Source organism: Neofelis nebulosa, chromosome 7 (genome assembly GCF_028018385.1).
Source record: "Neofelis nebulosa isolate mNeoNeb1 chromosome 7, mNeoNeb1.pri, whole genome shotgun sequence".
Taxonomy (NCBI): domain Eukaryota; kingdom Metazoa; phylum Chordata; class Mammalia; order Carnivora; family Felidae; genus Neofelis; species Neofelis nebulosa.
This window is the reverse complement of record NC_080788.1, coordinates 42,893,612-42,914,381: the sequence shown is the minus strand read 5'-3', so window position 1 is coordinate 42,914,381 and position 20,770 is coordinate 42,893,612. Positions and strand designations below refer to the sequence as shown.

Here is a 20,770-nt window from a genome sequence, read left to right as displayed (position 1 = left end):
GGCTCAAGCGAGACTGTCCACTGGGGAGGAAGATACTGAGAGCTTTTAAATACGTTGTTTTCTATAGTGTAAGGGTTAGGAGTATAGGCTCTGGAATCAAACTACCTGCATTCAAATTCTGGCCTTGCCATCAACTAATTTTTGGGGACCTCAGCAAGTTAATTAGCCCCTCTGTGCCTCAGTTTCCCCACCTTGTAATACTGGCACATAGCAATCAATCAGTGACTGTTTACTGCTGTTGTTGTCACTATAATCTAAAAAAAAAGAAAAGAAAAAGAAATTAAGATTTACCAGTATTTGACATACTGAGCAATAATTATACACATATAATTTATTAACGTGGGCGGGGGGGGGCTTGATCAAAGTATTTGAAGACCAATATTTTAAACGATCAAGAGAATGAAATAGTTTTCTTAAAACAATTACTAAGGAAAAAAAATCTTTAGTGACCTTCACTATGGAAAAGTAATGGTTTATAGTCTAGAAATTTGTAGAGATTCAATAAGGTGGAAAAAGCCTTGTCCCGATAGTCCTGGGTTCATTCACTCATTCCTTCTTCATTCACTTACCACATGCTTCTCAAGTCTCTTTGTGGACACGTACTGTGTGTGGTGCTCTGTCTCTAGAACCCGGACACAGTGAAGAAGGATCCTCTTAGTTTGAGCAGCAAATGCATTTCAGATCAAAATAGCTTCCAGGAGACTTTAAGTATATCCACTTATGAAGCATACATAATTGATTATCTCGGGACGTTAGGACTGTGGTCCTGAGTGAGGCTGGAAGTGCTATCAGGAAACGCTTACTCCACTTGCTTCCTGTTGCCAGTGTTGGAGAATCACTGGGTACATCCAGAAAGGCATTTTGTACATTGCAAAGTACTAGGGACGCTTTTCCTCGGCAGCCTTGGTACACGTATTCCCAACTCTGTTGACAGGCCCATGAAGCCTGTGGTCCGATGGAAATTGACTCAGCTCTGAGCACCGTGCAGACACTTAAGAATGAACTGCAGGATGCCAAGATGGCTGCTGTGGAGAGTCAACTGAAACCCCTTCCAGGGGAAACGGTAAGGAAATGCTGGAGCCCCCTGGGGGTGGGACTCTGCCTTATGGTACGATCATGGTGAGGCATTTTTAGAAGCTGGAGTTGGTGTGCTTGAATTTCTGACATTTTGAAGGCAAAGCCTTAAAATAGCCCCATATTTAAGCACTGGGTTGAGTAAAAGATGGCCCTGAAGGGGCCTCTGGTAATGGTTGTGTGGCTTGGGGTTTGGCTGAGGATGAACAAGTGTCTGTTAATGATCATTACTCTTTTCATAAACAAGACACATCCTAGTGTTTTAGTCCCATGTTGTGAACCCACAGCATTTTTTAAGAGGAATGTCCATTGCAGCTAGAACAGCTAGATTTTAAAATTTAGGAGTTCTAGGGGTGCCTGGGCCGGTCACTCAGTTAAGGGTCCTGACTCTTAGCTCAGCTCAGGTTATGATCTCAGGTTTTGTGAGTTGTGTCCCACATCAGGCTCTGTGCTGACAGCTTAGAGCCTGCTTGGGATTCTTTCCTCTGTCCCTTACCTGCTCACACTCATTTGCACTGTCTCTCTCAAAATAAATAAACATTTATAAAATAAATTTTAAAAAACTAGGAGTTCTAGCATCTAGCTCCAGCTTATATCCTCTACTAGCTCTAGGTAAGTCTTGGATCTCCTCTGTGTCTCAGATATTTTATCTATGAAATGGATGGCAATGATGTCATTAAGGTTGACACAGAAAATACTTTCAATAGTCATTTGAAAAAACATTTCCTTAGTGCAAGTCACCAGGATGGACAATGACAAAGAACTTTAATACAGTGCAGTCACAACAGTCGGTGGAATGATGGCAACAGAGATCTAATTTGATGATGTTATGGTACCTCCTGAGGCCTGTCAGGGTTTTCTTGGCTAAGATTTTTACCAGGTCTTCTCGTTTGTACGTACCTCCTTTTCCACATTACTGAACATTGCTAATAAAGAGATAACATGTGTATGTTCAGCTAGTGAGGTCGCAAAGACATATTCCTTTTGCCCAGTTACATGGGTTATAAGGAAACAGTTCTTTCAGTTTTCATGCACAAGCCCCAGCTTTACTTTCATTTATTTTTATTTATTTTTTTTAATTTATTTTTATTTTTATTTATTTATTTATTTTTATTATTTACTTACCACCATTTATTAAGTACCTCATAAGCACTGTATACACACAAAATCAATCTAGTTGTAACCTTAATGAGTGAGTTCTGTTAATCCCGTCTTACAGCTGAGAAACCAGAGGTGTGGAGGTAGGTTGTCACTATTCTGTGTGGTACCTACCAGCTAGTGGCAGAACCAGGGTTTGAATGCAGACCTATAGGACTCAAAAACCCACGCTTTTGATCACTCATGTTGAGAGCTTCTACTCTTGACTACTGCTGCTCTTTGGGTGAACTGAAAACTTGTGGAATAGAAGGAGACTTAAAAAGCACCAAATTCACCATGCAACAATGCCTGGCACCTACGAAGCCCTCAGAAAATATGTGTGAAATCAAGCTACTGCGAAGTAGTAAAGACGAGGAAACTCAGGCTCAGAGAAGTTAAGTCACCTAAGGTCGCCTAGCTAATGATGAAGTCAGGACTGGCTGTAGGGCCAGCAGCTTTGTAATGTGGTCCGCGTGACCCTTTACAAACTCTTGCTCCAGGGAGCCCAAGAGAAGCTGACATGACAGGAATCCTGCCTTTTATGTAAATCAACTGGTCAGTTAGAATGCAACAAACACGATGTAATTTTTAAGAAAATTGTTTGCCCCAAAGGAATGTGTGTGTAGCATTATAACACATTGTTGGCTACAATGGACCAGGCTCTTTTTTATTTGAAGGCACTGCCTCTCGGGAAGCATGTTGTGGAATTAAAAAATGCACATGCTCTCTGATGCCTTTCTGCACTCTTGCGGTGTGCCTGGAGGTTCTGTTCCAAAATGTTGTCCTCATCTAGTAATCAAATAATTATCTATACCCTGGACCTTCAATAATTTTGTTCTCTGAATTATTTATTCATTTTACAAAGCAACATGATGTGCTATTCACGGGAAACAAGCACTTCGCCCATTTTCATAATCTCATTTACCACGGCAAACCTCTCTTTCTATTGTATTTCCTTCTGGTTAGCACTCCTCAAAGTATAAAGATTGAAATTAACAATGTTAATGGTCCCACACACCAGGAAGGTGGTACCACTGGATGACTGCCCACTTCCTGCCAAGGCATAATTAATTCTCGCTAAGGATTTGTTGCAGACTTTCTAATTTAGCTTCTAAAGGCATAATGCTAATAGCTACCATTTGTTGAGTGCCTACATTGATTCTGAGAACTTTCTGAGCTTAGGCATTAGGATCTCCTTAGGAAACCAAGGCATGGCGAGGTTCAGTTACCTGCCCAATCTCTCACAGTTAGCATGTGGGGGGAGGAAGTAGAGGGCAGGAGCATGAACCCAAATTTGTTCTGAAACATGGGCTTTTTCCCCTCTTTGACCCTACTCAGCATTACTGGTATTAGGGGGGGGAAAGCTAAGGCCCACATTTGATGTGCATTGTTTTTATGCTAAGACTTCAGTGTATGTTTCTTTTCTTCTAAGCTGTCTTCCCCTTTGGATATTCTTATAGCTGGAAAAATGTGCTCAAGACCTGGGAAGTACATCCAAGGCAGTGGGCTCCTCCATGGCTCAGCTCCTAACCTGTGCTGCGCAAGGCAATGAGCACTACACAGGTGAGACTCACTCTTTTTGCGATTCCCTGTGGCCAGGTGCAGGCTGCTGGGTGTGGGCTGAGGGGTTCGGCAGCTGGTGTTCATGGACTTGACCATGAACCTGACTTTGTTTTTCAACAGCGATTTACAGATTTTTCAAGCACTTTCCATTTGCTTGTTACTAGGCTTCATACTGTTAATAGGCTTCATATAAGACAAATCTAATATCACTCCAAACTATTTGTGGATCACCCCTACTAGCCTATAAGCAATTATAAACTTCTGGAACTATCTATGTGGGACTCTTGAAATCCCAGTAAAGGAATAAAAAAAAAAGAGGAAAAGAAGATGACAATAAGATTTCAGTGAAATGTTCAAACATGGAAGGAGGCAGATGAGTGGTAGCAGACAGAGCCAGTAAACTAAAGGCCTCCCAGGATAGGGCAGCCAACAAGAAACAAGCTGATTTGTACTGCAAAACCCTGGGAAGGTTTGGTTATTGGAGGCACCCCCAAAGGCAGGAGACACCCTTAACAGGAATCTGTATAAGAAACAGATTGTGTAATTGTCAGCTCTAGGAAAAACACCAGGATATAAGGAAACATCTCCCTAGTAGGAAGAAGACCTAATAGGAAGTCTATAGCTACCTCAAATGGAAACATCAAGAAGTTTCATTATAAGCCCATTATTGGAAAGAGGAAATGTGTCAGAAAAAAGCTCGAAGAGCTGAAGTGGTTCTAGGAGAGGAATGGGGAACTCTGGGGTGGGGAGGAGTAGTTATAAATAGTTGGTTTTGTTACACGGTAGTACTGCTTGCCTTTGGAACACACACACACACACACACACACACACACACACACACTGTTAGTGAGGTATAACATACATCTGGAAGAGAGTGTTAAGTCCTAAATGTAGACCTTCATGAGTTATCACAAATGGAACGCACCCAAAACATCACCACCATGCTCAAGTAATGGGACATTTTGAACACCCACATGTGCCTTCTGCTCCCTGCCCCTCATTATATTCCCTCCTGTCTCCCAGAGTTAAACACCCATGACTTGTAACAGCATTAGTTGATTTGCTTATTTGTAACTATGAAGGAAATCATACAGATGTGTCCTTGTGTCTTCACTGTCTTTTCAGGCATTATGTTGTGAGATTCATGTGATGTAGGCAGCAGTTCTTACATTTCTGTTGCTTCCTGTAATATTTTATTGGATGACCATACCTATTTGAGACTTGATCCCTTTGATGGGTAAAGCTGTAGACAGTTCTAGGACATGCTGTTTAGTGGGCATAAATAAGCATTTTCTTTTTTTTTTTTCAACGTTTTTTTTTTTTTTTTTTTTTTTTTTTTTTTTATTTATTTTTGGGACAGAGAGAGACATAGCATGAACGGGGGAGGGGCAGAGAGAGAGGGAGACACAGAATCGGAAACAGGCTCCAGGCTCTGAGCCATCAGCCCAGAGCCTGACGCGGGGCTCGAACTCACGGACCGCGAGATCGTGACCTGGCTGAAGTCGGACGCTTAACCGACTGCGCCACCCAGGCGCCCCAATAAGCATTTTCTTAATAGATACCTAGAAATGGAATTGCTGAGTGCCAGGCTGTGCTTGGCTCTAGCTCTCTTCCTTCAGGCGGTGGTGTATAAAAGTTCCAGCTGTTCACATCCTTGTCTCCAGTTTCTGTTGTCAGCCATTGTCATTCTGCTGAGTGGGTATAGTATCCTATTATGGTTCTGATTTTTATTTCCCTGAAAAGCAGTGCAATTGAGGATTTTTTCATATACTAGTTGGCCATCTGGATATCTTGTGAAGTGCCTGTTCATGTCTTTTGCTCTTTAAAAAAAAAAAAAAAAAAAAAAAAAAAAAAACCTTGAGGGGCACCTTGGTGGCTGAGTCCGTTAAGCATCCGACATTGGCTCAGGTCACAATCTCATGGTTCCTGAATTCCAGCTCCGTGTCAGACTCTGTGCTGACAGCTCAGAGCCTGGAGCCTCCTTCGGATTCTGTGTCTCCCTCTCTCTCTCCCCTCCCTGGCTCATTTTCTCTCCCTCTCCCTCCCTCCCTCCCTTTCTCTCTCTCTCTCTCTCTCTCTCTCTCAAAAATAACTCAAAGTTGCATTTTTAATGTTTGTTTATCTTTGTATTTGTTGTAGGAAGTCCTTTTCATTTCCATGTATCTTTTATCTTGGAGCTTACCTTTCACTCTCAAAGTTGTTCCTTGGTGAATAGATTTTTTTACAATTTTAATGTAGTTCAATTTACAACTCTTTCCCTTAAGGTTAGTAACTGTGTCCTTTGCAGAAATTTTACCTCCAGAATCATTAAGTACTCTTCTCTGTCGCTGTCTAGAAGCTTTGTTGTTTTACTTTCTATACTTAGAAGTACGATCCATCTAAAATGGAGTTTTGTATGTGAGCAGACACAAGTGGTGTATCCCATACCACTTGTTGAAGCAACCATCATATCCCCAGAAGTCTTCAGTTTTCTCTGTCATTAGTTAAGGGAACTTTTATGAGAATCAGTTTCTGATCTTTAGATTCTTTTCCAATGACTTCATTGCCTCTCCCTACCTTAGTACCACACTTTGCTAATTACTGCAGTTTTATACTAAGTATTAATATCTGGTTATATAAGTCCTCTGACTTTAAGTGCTGACTATTCTTAACCCTTTGCCTTTCCAAACAAATTCTACCATCAGCCTGTCAGTTGCCACTCCCCAAAAAGACCTGCTTATTTTTTCCTTTTTCTAAATTGGAGTTCTATTGAATCAATTTGCGAATAAGGAACCTTTTTATATTAGTGAGGTTTCTAATCTGTGAGTATGTCTTGTCCTTACACTTAGATTTTCTTTTTAATACTGTTTTATAGTTTTATGTATATAGTTTTGTGCATTTGTTTTCATTAGGGTGTGCATGATCTGTTTTGTCCCATTGTCAACTTTGCTATATGCTTTTGTTTAACTGGTATGTTATAAGCATCATGTATTTTCTGTTTTGCAGAGAGAGGGGTTGTTGATGCAACAATCTTTTTTTTCAGCTGGACTCTTTGTTCCATTTACCTATAATGTAATGACTGATGTATTGGGATTTTAATCTAGCCTTTTACTGTTTGTTTTCTGAATGTCTTACCTGTTCTGGATTCCTTTCTTGCCTTTCTTCAGATTCATATGTATCTGTTACATTCTGTCTGCCCTTGATGAGCTTGTTAGTTGTATATTCATTGACTGTCCTACGATTTTAGAAGTCTAACATAAGTTAGTATGTTCACCTCTTCCTGGACAGTACAAGTATCTTGGAACACTTGAACTCCCTTCACCTTTCTTCCCTCTCATTCATTATTGTCATTTTTGTGTGTTTTAATTACACAGATATATCAGTCTTATCAATACAGTCTCCATATTGTTTCATATGGTCAGTATCCATTTAGAGTCACCTCCATATTTACCCCTTCCATTGCTCTTTGTTCCTTCCTGCTTCTCCCATGTGCCTCCACTTGGGATTATTTCCTTTCTGCCTGAAGAAGTCCCTTCATTTGCCTTAGTACTAGTCAACTGGTAACAAATTCTGTCCATTTTTGTCTGCATCCACCTGTGTTGTGCCTTTATTTTTGGTGAGTAATTTCATTTATAAGATTTTAAGTTGGCAGTTATTTTATGCCAGCCCTTTGAAGATGTTATTCCATTGTCGTCTGGCTTTCTTGATTTCTGTTGTGAAGTCAGCTGTCAGTGTCCTTTTGTAAAGGTAATATGGTTTTATTTTGCCCCTCTACTAGCTTTTTGAATGAAAGAAGTTTTATTGTGTGTTTATCCTGCCTTGGGTTTTAAGTACTGTGTGAGAATGGGATTTGTTATCTTACATCAGTTTTGGAAATCTCTCAAGCACTGTATTTTCACGTAGTGATTCTGCCCCATTTTTTCTGTCTTCTCTGAAGATTCCAGGTACTGTCTATATGGGGCATTTCCACTGTTTAGCGTACCTCTTCTTCTGTCCCATGTTTGCTGTGATTTTTCTTCTCCATGTGTTTTTCTCAGCATTCTCCTTTGATGAGTCTGCAGCTCACTGTTCCTCTCCTTAGCTGTGTCTACTCTGCTTTTAGCCTCTTCTGAGTTTTCAATTTGAAATGTCCTATTTTTCAGTTTGATAAAAGCCTCTTGATAGTTTTCTTGCACTTTCCAAACTTTGGATGCTGAAATTTTCTATCTTGCCATCTAATTTCTTCAACATAGTTACCACAAGTTATTGAAAGTCCTGGTCCAGTAATTCCAATATCTGGATCACCTGTGGGCCTGTATTCATTGTCATTTTTCTCCGTTTTCAACCGTTGGTCTTCCCTCCTGCTGTTGCTGATATTTTTTAATCTAATGCTAGACATGGATACTTTAAATTGAAGAGATGGTCTGAGGCTCTGAATTGTGTTCTTTTCCCTACAGAGGATTATTCTTTGTTTCTGGCACGTAGTGAACATCTAAGCAGATCACTGTAATATGGGCAGGGACGGAGCTGATTGGAAACTGTGTGGTCTATTTCCAGTTTGTTTTTTATGGGATAGCCCTTTGTGCATCCCATCAAAGCATCTGTGATGTTTACCAGGGACATTGCCTTTCATGGGCTCACAACTGTCCTTTTTAATTCTCCCAGCCCCATGAGATTGCAGGAAGTTTTGCTCAGCTCCTGGGCAACAGTTTACAAATTAAGGAATGCCTTGAAGGGAAAAGTGGCACTGCACCTCCCTCTCTGTGCTTTTTTTCTCTTGAAAATCTTGTCCCTCTTTGGGATGCCTGGGTGGCTCAGGCAGTTAAGCACTAGACTCTTGATTTCCGCTCAGGTCATGATCTGAAGGTTCGTGAGTTTGAGCCCCACATCAGGCTCCACACTGACAGTGCAAAGCCTGCTTGGGATTCTCTCTCTCCCTCTGCCCCTCCCCCATTCTCATTCATTTTCTCTCTCTCTCAAAATAATCTTTTAAAAAATGAAATTAAAATAAAATAAAATCTTATTCCTCTTAGTGCCTTGGTCTCTCTCCACTGCCATCAAATAGATGTTTTGTATGATTTTTCCAATGAGGGGGAATTTATGTGCAATAAGTTATTCTGCCATTATGATAACCAAGGTCCTCTTTGATTTTTTTAAAACTCTGTGTATTTATTAATTTTAAAACAGAGCACAATAGGAGTGCAAAAAGAGTTCTCCATAGTATAATACAGTACCTGCAATAATAAGAATTTTGTCCTAATGGGAGAGTAAGAGAAGCTGTCAAAGAGAACTGGCCACCTGATCAGGGTTTTAAGGATTGTTTAGCATCCATTTAGTGTTCAAGGAGGAGGAAAAGTATTTATAAATTCTTACAAGGCATAGGGTACATGGGAGATACAAGCTTCAAGAAATTCTACACCTTTCTGGAATCTTGCCAAGCTTGGTACAGCTGATGAAATGCCTCTTTAATGGAGCGAAGACTCCTTTATAGGTTCCGTCATTTGATACTGATAACATCTAGGATGACAGACTGTCTAGTCTGTGTGTGAAAATAGCCTGGAAGTAGCACCATTTAGTTTTGGCAGGCGCTGAATGGGTGGTTCGGGGGATGGGAACAGTGTGTATCAAGTCCCAGAGGGAAGAGAAAAGACTGACCAAGTGACCTTGAGGAGGGTTCAGGCAAAAGGCAAGCAGGAGAGGAGTAAAAACTTAAGGATGGAAAGGGAGACTGGGTCAGCTCCTAAAGAGCCTCGTAAGCCACCTTAAATAATTTAAAACTTAAGAGCATGTGAAGACAGTGAAGAGCTTTCATCCATGGACACAGTTTAGATTGCCTTTTAAATAGGTTGCCCTTCCTCTCCTATGCAGATAAAGTGAGGGAAACAAAGTTGGAGGCAGGAAGACCAGGGTGAATGCTGCTGCATTCATCCACCTGAGAGATGGGAGTGGCCTGCAGAAGAAATGAACAGATGAATAAAAGAAAAAGAGACCTGACAGCTGTTGGTTGACTGGTCGGGGACTGGCAGGGATGGAAGTAAGGAAAACAACATGGACACTCAAGTGTTTGGCCTGAGAGCTGAATGAAGCACAGGGCCATGGGCAAGCATGGTGGGGGCTGGAGTTCAGGGATGCCAGATTCAACTATAGATGTATTCAGTTTGAAGCATCTCCAGGTCAAGGTGCCCATTAGGCAGCTAGATATTTCCCTTTGAAACTCAGTAGAGAAGTTTGGACTGGAGACGATGTTTCTTAACTGTTGAATACAATGATAACAATTGAAACTGAAGAAATATGAACAAGTTTGCCGAGAAGGAGTGGTAGAGCAAGAAAAATTATCACAAGTAACTCTGGATAACGCAAATATTTAACAAGAAGAAGGCTAAGCAGCAAAGGAGATGTTTGAAAGAAGTGAGAATGTGCACCCTTGGAAAGAGCAAGAAAACCTGGAGAAAGGGAGGTGTCTAGAGCCAGAGAGGTAGCTGCTACCCAGAAAGTTGCATGAGAGAAAGGTTTAGGGGAAGTATCCATTGGCTCTGGGAAAAACAGGGTCACTCTTCTTGTTGGAGGCAAGTCCTCGTAAGTTCGAAAATGGATGGTAAGGAAGGAGAGAGAGAACGTACGTATGGACAGCGTCTCCCTGGGTCTCAGCCGCTGCTGGGCTAGATTCTAACACAGATGTGTTTTTGTTGGGCTGCTATCCAAATGTATCCAAACCACATTTCTGCTTGGCTGAATATGGTGGCATATAGACCTCTTTTCAGATACTGTATGACAGATTAAAAACCTGTGGCATACCAGGTTTTCACCCTGTGAGTTTGCTTTGTCATCTACTGCTGTCTACACACAACCTACGTGAATTCTAATCAGCGGTGGCTGCCATTACAGAGAATTTCACTGCATCGCTGATCACTGAGGAATCTTCTTAATGCTTGTTCCTAAACATAATTTAAGATCCAGATAGCAAGAATACCGTAAAAACAATTTGTGTCTTGGGGCGCCTGGGTGGCTCAGTCAGTTAAGCGTCCGACTTCAGCTCAGGTCACGATCTCACGGTCCGTGAGTTCGAGCCCCACGTCGGGCTCTGGGCTGATGGCTCACAGCCTGGAGCCTGCTTCCAATTCTGTGTCTCCCTCTCTCTCTGCCCCTCCCCCGTTCATGCTCTGTCTCTCTCTGTCTCAAAAATAAATAAACGTTAAAAAAAAAAACAAAACAACAATTTGTGTCTTCAAAGCATTGTGGTCGTTGAGACTGTAGTCTTCTTTTGTGTTGCCCACTGGCAATTCTGGCTGTGTAATGTACCCTGGACTATATGAACATTTTTATTTGGAGGGTGGTATTTTCCTGCAGACCTGACCCTGATGAATGTCCTCATTACCATCGAGAATGTTGCTGTGAACTAAGCCGTATATAGCCGTAGATGTTCATAGGGCTCCTGGCCTCTTGTTCCATTCCTTTGATGGTGTAGCTTCCTCTTCCTTGGAAACCTGATTCCTCCTAAGAGGATCCCTGAGGTGCCTTGAGATTTCATAGTGATTCCTCAGCAGAAAACACATGGGATAGACTAGCCTCAGCTCTTGGCATTCAGCTCCTCTGGTTTCTGCCTTTATAAAAAAAAAAGGTCTGGGTCTGTAAAAGGTTTTTCAGTAAATGATTTTTGCATAAATGTGACTTTTCTAATTGTACGTGATAAATGTTTCATTCTCTCGAAGTCATATACAGCTCAAATAGAAATGGACTCAGGAGACTATATAATAAATGGGAAGACAAGGGGAGATGTCGAGAAATCACAGCCTGGAATTTTCAACAGTCAGAGCAGTGATCTCAGCCTCCTAAAACTGGTGGGAAACCGAGGCCCTGAGGGAAAAGGCAGCAGTCTGGGCCACAGAGCTAATCAGCTGCAGAGCCAGAGGTGGATGAGGCCTTAACCACATCTGGTGCCTTTCTCAGCAAGGGCATCCTTCAACCCTGTGCCAGAAGCTTAAACATAAAAAGGAATTGACTGTTCCACTCCACTTGTTTCTCTCCTTCACATTCGCTTTATTTATCTTTGTGTTTTCTCTTCTGGGCTTCCCCTTTGCCATAAAAAAAACACTTTGTTTAAAATTCTTTCATACCGCACGTTGCATTCAGAAGTGCCGGGTGATAAACGGTGGATTGGCAGCTTTGTAATTTGCCCTGATTAGATTGTAGAGTTATGTCCCAGCTGTGTGACTTACTAAATATTTACAGATTCGCAAGTCTGCCGCGCTGCAAAGTTGCCTTGTTTTATGGATGCAGGGCCTCACACATTACTGTATTATGGCGCCTCACCCTCCATAAGGAGACGACCACCTGCTGCTTCTGCTGATGCAGCAGAAGCCACCGCTGGTAAAGGCCCCCTTCAGAGGCGCCCAGAGACCATCCCGCTGAAGCTTTAGACAATCGTCACCTCGAAGCTGAGCGCAAGAGAAACTGATGTGTGTCAGTTTCACGCAGATGGTGTATGTTCCAGCAAGAATCCCTCCTAGTTCTCTACGCCAAAGAGCACTGTGCAGAGAGTCTGACCCAGAAGCTTAAGAATCCTCAGATCTAGCCCCGGCACTGCCTCTGAAAGTGTGTCACAGACAAGATACCCCTCAGTGCTAGACCTCCTCTCTGAAGGAGTTGGGTGAGATCTGCTTTAAGGTGGGTTCTTCTGCATTTCTCAGGGTGTCCAGGTTCTCTTGTTACATGCTCTGGCACTTTAGCCTTCATCTTCTGCTTGGCTATGCCAGGCCCTCAGTGCCACGTAGGAACGTTCGTGTCCATTTTATGGCAGATGGTACTATAATTTTTAACTAGTTTATATTCATAGTTGATCTGCACATCCCATCATCCTTAGAAGTGAGTTTAAAGATGTACAGGCAGGGCTGCCTGGGTGGTTCAGTCAGTTAAGCATCCAACTTTGGCTCAGGTTATGATCTCACAGCTTATAAGCTCGAGACCCGCATCAAGCTCTGTGCTGATAGCTGAAAGCTCAGAGCCTGGAGCCTGCTTCGAACTCTGTGTCTCCTTCTCTCTTTTCCCCTTCCCTGCTCACTCTCTGTCTCTCTCTGTCTCTCGTTATTTAAATAAACATTTAAAAAATAAAAAATTAATGAAAAATAAAAATTAGTAAAAAATAAATAAAGACAAACAGGCACTTCCCAAAGGAAGATATACAGATGGCCACTAAGTATATGAAAAAGTACTCAACATCATTACTCCTTAGGGATATAAAAGTTAAACTGTAGTGAGCTACGATCATATGCCCACCAGAATGGCTAAAATAAAAAAATCTGACAATAGCAAATTTTGGCTAGGATGTAGGGCACCTGGAACTCTCATACATTGCTGGTGGAGCGCGTCATAGTAAAACCATTCTGAAAAGGTTTTGTGGTGTCCTCTAAAGCTAAACTTCCTCTGGGGCGCCTGGGTGGCGCAGTCGGTTAAGCGTCCGACTTCAGCCAGGTCACGATCTCACGGTCCGTGAGTTCGAGCCCCGCGTCAGGCTCTGGGCTGATGGCTCGGAGCCTGGAGCCTGTTTCCGATTCTGTGTCTCCCTCTCTCTCTGCCCCTCCCCCGTTCATGCTCTGTCTCTCTCTGTCCCCCCAAAAAAACTAAATAAAAAACGTTGAAAAAAAATTTTTTTTAAAAAAAATAAAGCTAAACTTCCTCTAAGACACAGTAATTCCGCTCCAAGGTTATAGCCAAGAGAAATGATTCCCTATGTCCACTTACATACATGAAAGAAATGCAGGAAAGTTACAAGAACTTTCTTGGTAGCTTAATTCATAGTATCCCTAAACACCAGTCCAAATATCCACCCACAGAAGAGAGGATAAACAAATGGTGAATTGGTACAATGAAATACTACATATCAAGTCAGAGGAATGAATATAACAGCACGGATGAAACTCCTAGCATTCTGGCAGAGAAATAAACCAGACACAGCATATTGGTGGTTCCATCAACAGGGGATTGAAGAACAGATAAAACTAGCCTAACTAGAAGAGTGATCATTTCTAGTGTGAGAGGTTATTGACCGAGGAAGGGGACAGGTGATGGAAATGCTCTGTCTCCATCTGCATTGTGGCTATGTAGCTGTAAACATACGTAAAAATTCACTGAGCTGCACATGTGGAGTGCTCACTTGATTGTATCTAAGTCATGCCCGATAAAAAAACAATTGGGAAGAAAAGTGCGTCTGAGTGGTCCATCTGTGTACTTGATCCCATGCACTTGGCGTTACAGGTCCATGGACACGCACAGCAGAGTGTGTGATGGGAACCAGAGAGAAATCGTTGTTAGCCTGCCACTTGTTACAACATGTCTCTTGGATTGGCCCAGAGCCGGTGGTATGGGCTGCTCCTTCGGGAAACATAGCAATTCACATTTCATAAAAAGTGATTTGGAGCCCACCTGGACCACACACTGTCAGAGGGTCTTCTCCTTTCTAGGAAGCTGTGCTCTAGAGGCTGACTTTCAAATAAAGTATGGCTTTTAGATAGAGTCTAACAGAAAGTCTGCTGGCATTTTATCCCTAGGGGTGGCTGCAAGAGAGACAGCCCAAGCTCTGAAAACGCTGGCCCAGGCTGCCCGTGGAGTGGCCGCATCCACGAGCGACCCTGCAGCTACGCATGCCATGTTAGATTCAGCCCGAGACGTGATGGAGGGCTCAGCCATGCTCATCCAGGAAGCCAAGCAGGCCCTGATGGCGCCTGGGGATGCTGAGAGTCAGCAGAGACTAGCCCAGGTGAGGCCCCGGAATTGGCAATTGCGGTCATCGCTAAGGTGGTCACTCTTTTCCGGGTGTGAACATTGCTCAACGATGGGTGTTTTCAAGACCTTCCCAGATAGTATAACCATGCTGGCCATATGCGATACCCACTTTTTAACCTTGGCCTGGTAGCCCCCGTCATATGAGATCTGCTCAACTGAGTTAACAGAGAGTGTGGGGGCCTTTACTGAAATCTGTCCTTGGAACTTCGGGAGCCAGGACGCGTGGCTTGTTTGCTTGGGGCCCAGGTGTGCTTAAATACATTCCTCTTCCTAGTCCGGGAGGCGAGGTAGGTCCACTTAGTGGGTCCGCTCAAAGTTTTACACTCCCTTTATTGCCTCTTCGGATGAGTCTTTGCCTGCCCAATGAAACCTGTGGGCTAGAGACCATCTAGGCAAAGCTCTAGACAGGAAACTGGGAAGATGGTTTAGGTTAAAAGACACGACACAGCCCGCTTCCAAAAACCTTACCCTTTGCCTAAGGATACAGAACAGTACATACAGCAAGTCCTTGGACATCCTAAAGAGGCAGCATGAGGGCAGCTCCAAGTTCAAGTCTGAAGTACTCAGAGCATCCCGCCTGCCCTTGAGCAGGGTGAGGTGTGGGGGTGATGGCACCTGTGTGTCACAGAGAGAAATCAGCCACAGGCCTGCCTGCGACCCAAAGAATTCAAGGCCTCCTTCCACTTTGGTGGCCTCCACAGGGCTCTCAGGAAGGGGGCTCTTTGTGTTTCTTTCGGTAGTGGATATCTTTGTGGTAGAACCTGATGTAATATTAGAGAGTTCTGTGTTTGAGTCACAGAGCTGTGACAGCCTGGTGATGGGGTGCGCACAAGATGTACTATATCAGCGTGTCAGACCCTTTGCCAAGACAGGATGTTAACCCCAGTGAGAGGCCTAGAAGAGGTGATTGAATGGTAAACAGTGTCAGCTGGATGCTGGCAGATAATTTCCCGATCCTTTTCAGCTCTGCGCACTGTCACTGCTGGTTCCCAGCACATCTGCACAAGTGTTAGCACTGAAACTACTCTCTTACAGACCTTTTCTCCCTCCGTGTATTCAGGTGGCCAAAGCCGTCTCACACTCCTTGAATAACTGCGTGAATTGCCTCCCTGGCCAGAAGGATGTGGACGTGGCCTTGAAGAGCATTGGCGAGTCCAGCAAGAAGCTGCTCGTGGACTCGGTGAGAGGTTTTTGCATTGAGAAGGGGCACCTGGGGAACTGGGCTCACCGTAGGTGTGAGAGGAGTCTTCTCCTTTCCATGGGGTCTCAGAGCAGCTAACCTCCATTTTAGGAGTCCAGTTTTTCCTCTCAATTTGCCTTTCCTTGTTTGGCTTTTCCATGAGCAAAGTTCCCAGGCGGAGCTTTTCAAGTTGACTTTTGCTTTGAGTCCTTGTTGCTGTTTGCTCTTGTATCCTCCCTGTGAAAACAGGAAAGGTGGGTATGTGATCATCTGACTTGTTATCAGGACATCACAGGCAGTCACAGGCAGGTGGTGGAGGGACATGTGTGTCCAGAACTCACTGAGAGAGCAAGTTGTCTAAGGAACTGCATCTTGGAGTCTGTTTGCTGTTTTGGGCACCCCTTTCAGTGGGGGCCTTTGGTTCATCCATCCCTTCTCTGCCTGGTGCCTGGCATATATCAGCTATGCAAGCCGCGTATGCAATATGACTAATAGAGCCTAGCCCTAACCTCTCTGGAACTTAGGGCAATTCTGCCAGTGATGCTTCTGGTCCACGTAAAAGCTGTGTTAGCAAAGGTTACTAATTGGTGGCTATTAGTTTGGAAGAATAGGATTTGAGGTTTAATACAGCATCTGCTTTTGTGTTCTAGAAAGCTAAAGCTTTGAGAGGCTCCATCCGAAATAGAGTGATGGTTCAGAGCATGGGTCCTGGGGTCAGATTGCCCACGTGTCAGTCCTGGCTCTGCTATTCAGGAGACCACAGTCCCTGAGGATAGACCATATGCGAATCCACTGTGTCTAGCATTGACTAGGTGTTCAAGTAAATTTCAGTGAATGAAATAACGTTGGTATGTTACAGGTCATACTTCACATAGGTGGGCTCAGACCAGAGCCTTTTCATTTAGGTGACTCAGAAATGCATCCCTGGAGAGCCCTCCTTCCCTCCATGGCGCCTTCCTCATTTCCACCACGCAAAGTAAAACTTCTTATGGAGCATGCCTTTCTTCCCCCTGCAGTTACCTCCAAGCACGAAGCCTTTCCAGGAGGCCCAGAGTGAACTGAACCAAGCTGCGGCTGATCTGAACCAGTCTGCTGGGGAAGTGGTCCATGCCACCCGGGGCCAGAGCGGAGAGCTGGCCGCAGCCTCTGGGAAGTTCAGTGATGATTTCGATGAATTCCTGGATGCTGGCATTGAGATGGCAGGCCAGGCTCAGGTGAGTGTGGCGGTGGCTGACTGGGGTTGACCCTCGCCTATCCTCTGATGGACTGTTCACCCTTGAGGGCCCGCTGGACAAACAGGAATAGGGAACCTGTCAGCAGACCACACCGATGCGTTCTTTCTGCTGCTTAGGAAACTCTGTGACCTCACAGGCCTGGCATTCCTAAAGATGCTATTAGCTTATGTGTGAAATGCTTCTTAGAGATGACGGATAACTTTTCCCACGATCATGCAGCAGCGTTCATGGTTTATTTCTGCTTTTTGCAGGGAGGGCAGCTCTGTGTCCTGTGCTTCATAGGTCGTATAATATGGTGAGAAATCTTGTGTTTGAGGTTCACTGGGCCCATTTGAGGAGATTGTGTCTGATGCTAAGTGTCGAGTGATTAAAAATTACCTCCTTGAGATGAACAGATAAAACCCTTGTTCAGAACAAGGGGACATGACTGGTCTGGTGTCAGCTTGCAAAGCTGTTTTTTCTTGAGCTCCTGTGAACTGCCTAGAGGAGACACCCAGGGGTGTTGCTTGCTGTGTTATCTACAAATGGTTATTTCTCGGGTGGTAAGTAAGCCAGGTGAGAAATGAGACTTCTCTCAAGTCAGGAACTTCTAGGCTGCGGTCAGCTCTGAATATCTAGACAGTGGCAGTCGTTTGTGCCAGGCCGAGATGTACGAGCTGCTCGACAACTCCAGCATTGTTGAGCAGGATGCTGGAATCCTGGCCTGGTCTGTGAGCTGGTGTGCATGTGCTCTCTCTCCCTCTCTCTCCTTCCCTCCCCCGCTTTTAATGCCTGCCCTTGTGAGACAGCACAGCTCTCTGCTGACCCAGTTGGGGCTGGATTTCTGTCCTGTTGCGTGCATCTTGGTCAGGGTATCTGTTTGGGGGAGAGTAGACACTGGGCACCGTCTCGACCATTCAGGCCTCTGCAGACTCACCGGGCTACATGCAGTCTCCATAACTTGCTTCCATTCGAACATGGTACTCCTGGCTCTCTGAATGCCTCCCGGGAGAAATGGACAGTCCCTAATTACTCTGCCTCCTTTTGACTTTCCAGACAAAAGAAGACCAGATCCAAGTGATTGGAAACCTCAAGAATATCTCTATGGCATCCAGCAAGCTGTTGTTAGCTGCCAAATCTCTCTCTGTAGATCCAGGAGCCCCCAATGCAAAAAATCTCCTGGCTGCTGCTGCAAGGTAAGAAGGGAAACAGAATGTGCTTTCGTGTGTGCTTAAATAATGTCACTGTTGTAGAGCCGTGCCTGACATCCTGCTGCGCTTCTGTCGCTGAACAGAGACGAGGTGCTGTTTCTCTGTTGTCAGAGGTAGAGTCGTGACTCTGGCATTTGATTAAACTGGCTTATTTTCATGTGCTTTCCCCCACTAAAGAGGTCTTCTGTCTTCTACAGCCTCTCAGCTTGCTTAGGCTTCAGGCCCCCATTGATTTATAAACATGATGGCTTAAATAGACATTTTTTAAAGTAGTGTCGTTTCTTTGGGATTATGAATGTAATATATGCCCACTGGAAAAAAAAATGAGAAAATATTGCAAAGTACAAAAAGCCCACAACAGCCAACAACGCCTTCAACATTTCTTGAGCGCTTACTATGTGCCTGGCATTGATGTTAATTAGATGGATTTAAACATAATCTGTTTGTCACTTGCAGAAGGGCTCCAGGTTAGGATGAATGGGGTAGGGGTGGGAGTAAATTGTTTGGGGAGAAATATTAAAACATGAGCCTGAGTTCGGGATGTTGTCCGTGTCCTGCTTTCCCGTTGTTTTCACCCGAGGAAGCGGTTAATACAATACAACATCTGTTCTACGGCCACTGTGGCTCACTAACGGGTGATTGAATGCTGGTACGTGGAGAAAGTGCAGTGACAGGCCAGGCAGATTTTGTGTAAGCAAACCCACACTCATTTTCCTGAACCAAGAGAGTAGGGTGTTGCATGTTTCTCTGGTCCTATAGGCATGCATGTTTTCGTAGCATTCCTTGACATAACTTGATACATGGGAAAGCTAACAGCAGGAACAGATGAGATGTGGGCAACTAGAATATATAGCATAATTGGAAGCCTTTTCAAAATGTGAAGATTAGTGATTCTTTTCTTTTTTTTTTTAAACGTTTATTTTTGAGACAGAGACAGAGCATGAACAGGGGAGGGTCAGAGAGAGAGAGGGAGACACAGAATCTGAAACAGGCTCCAGGCTCTGAGCTGTCAGCACAGAGCCCGACACGGGGCTTGAACTCATGAACCGCGCGATCATGACCTGAGCCAAAGTCAGACGCTTAACCGACTGAGCCACCCAGGCGCCCCGAAGATTAGTGATTCCTAAAATGCATAACTTGAATTCTACTTCTCAGTTTTTCTTTTTAAACTTGACTTTGCTTGCTTATTGGTTTTTTTTCATGTCTTTGTCCTGGATGCTCAGTGCCTGTCTCTTCAAGCTAAGTTCAGAGTCAGAGCTGAATTCTAGTCCAGGCTCGAATGTTTGGCACGCTTGGTTACATTGGCTGGAGTGCTCAACCTGCCTAAACTTTCCCATCTGCAAAATGGGGGTATGTGCTACATCATCCTTAGGTTCTTGTCCATTCTCAGTATTAAGGTATCTTGGTGATACTGGTTAAAACCTGTCTCGTCCTCTCTTGGCTTGTAGTGCTTTTTTTTTTTTTTTTTTTTTTTTTTTTTGGCGGATGGTGAGGCAATTAGAGAATTTTAGAGAATTTCCCTTGAAAACACTTATCCTTAGGTGTATATACTTTAGCTTCAAACAATAGTGAGAGCCACTAGGAGTGGGGAAAAAAACCCTCCCCTCCCCCCACCTCCATCTTAGGCTTTGTGACTGTGCCAGTGAGTGAGTGCCCTCCGAGGGGCAGGGGGGTGAGAAAGGAAGGAGTGATGTCTCCTCTGTTGAGCAGCTGTTTCTCATATAAAACCCTCTCTTGATTCCTCTTTTTCCTACAAAGACCCTTTGGATAAGGCAACTGATGTTTCCAGGCATCCGAACTCAGACGTTTTTCATTATCTTCAATTTTTTGCGTCGTTTCAAAATTATAGTTTCCAACTTAGAACGCGCTGTTCACTTTCCTAAATTATGGGAAGAAGGGGAGAGTGTAAATTGAAAGCCAGATAAGGAAGGAAACCCAGGCCCTCAAGGAATATTGCTGCTGTCCTGGCTCTGTGGGTGTCTGAAGGCCCCCTGGTGGTGACATTGAGGAAGGGCCCGGGAGACCAGGTGATAAAGCTTTCCTTGCCTCTGTCCTGGCTTTCAGCGTTGACAGGGAGTTCCCAGCCTGATGGTTTCATAGCCAAGTACGTGCTTTAAAACCATCACATGAAATGATTGTGCTGGCACATTGTCCTTGGCTTTGTGGCACATGTTGGGAAGCTGTGCTCCTTGAGGAGGTTTCCCAGTGGAAACTTCCTGCCAGATTTCCTGAGTCAGGCAAGCTCCCTTTTGGAGGTAAAGCTCTGCACAGCTGGGGTGCATGCATTCATTCATTCATTCATTCAGCTAGCAGATTTTTCCCAGATGCCTGCTATGGGCTAGGTCCAGCCTTGGATGCTGGGCTCACACCGTGAATACAACCGGGATGGCCCTGGTAGAGTTAGGGCAGAGGGCACACACACACACAGCATGCTTACCCCCTTCTATCTGGACTTGGCAACAACCCTGCATGTAAGTGCCCTTGGAGTTAAGAACCACGTGTCTTATTGCCACTGCCCTCCCTATTCTTGAGACACCAAGCCCTGCCTGTGTGTCATGTGGATGACACAGTAGCCCCAAAGATGCCATTGTGAGGACCCAGACCTGGACCAACTCAGCCCTGTCCTGCTCCTGGGTCAGCAACCTTGAATCCTG

General features: G+C 44.2%; 1 protein-coding gene across 8 annotated transcripts in view; it reads left to right on the top strand.

Annotated features, from left to right (window-relative positions):
- The window catches only part of TLN2 (talin 2), a 441,711-nt gene that overhangs the window by 308,314 nt on the left and 112,627 nt on the right, over positions 1 to 20,770 (top strand). For all 8 annotated transcript variants that reach the window (XM_058737523.1, XM_058737527.1, XM_058737519.1 and 5 more), the window contains 6 exons: positions 935 to 1,063; positions 3,672 to 3,774; positions 14,277 to 14,485; positions 15,572 to 15,691; positions 16,708 to 16,905; positions 17,962 to 18,101. In XM_058737523.1, the coding sequence (XP_058593506.1) occupies positions 935 to 1,063; positions 3,672 to 3,774; positions 14,277 to 14,485; positions 15,572 to 15,691; positions 16,708 to 16,905; positions 17,962 to 18,101 (899 nt within the window). The remainder of the gene's footprint in view (positions 1 to 934; positions 1,064 to 3,671; positions 3,775 to 14,276; positions 14,486 to 15,571; positions 15,692 to 16,707; positions 16,906 to 17,961; positions 18,102 to 20,770) is intronic.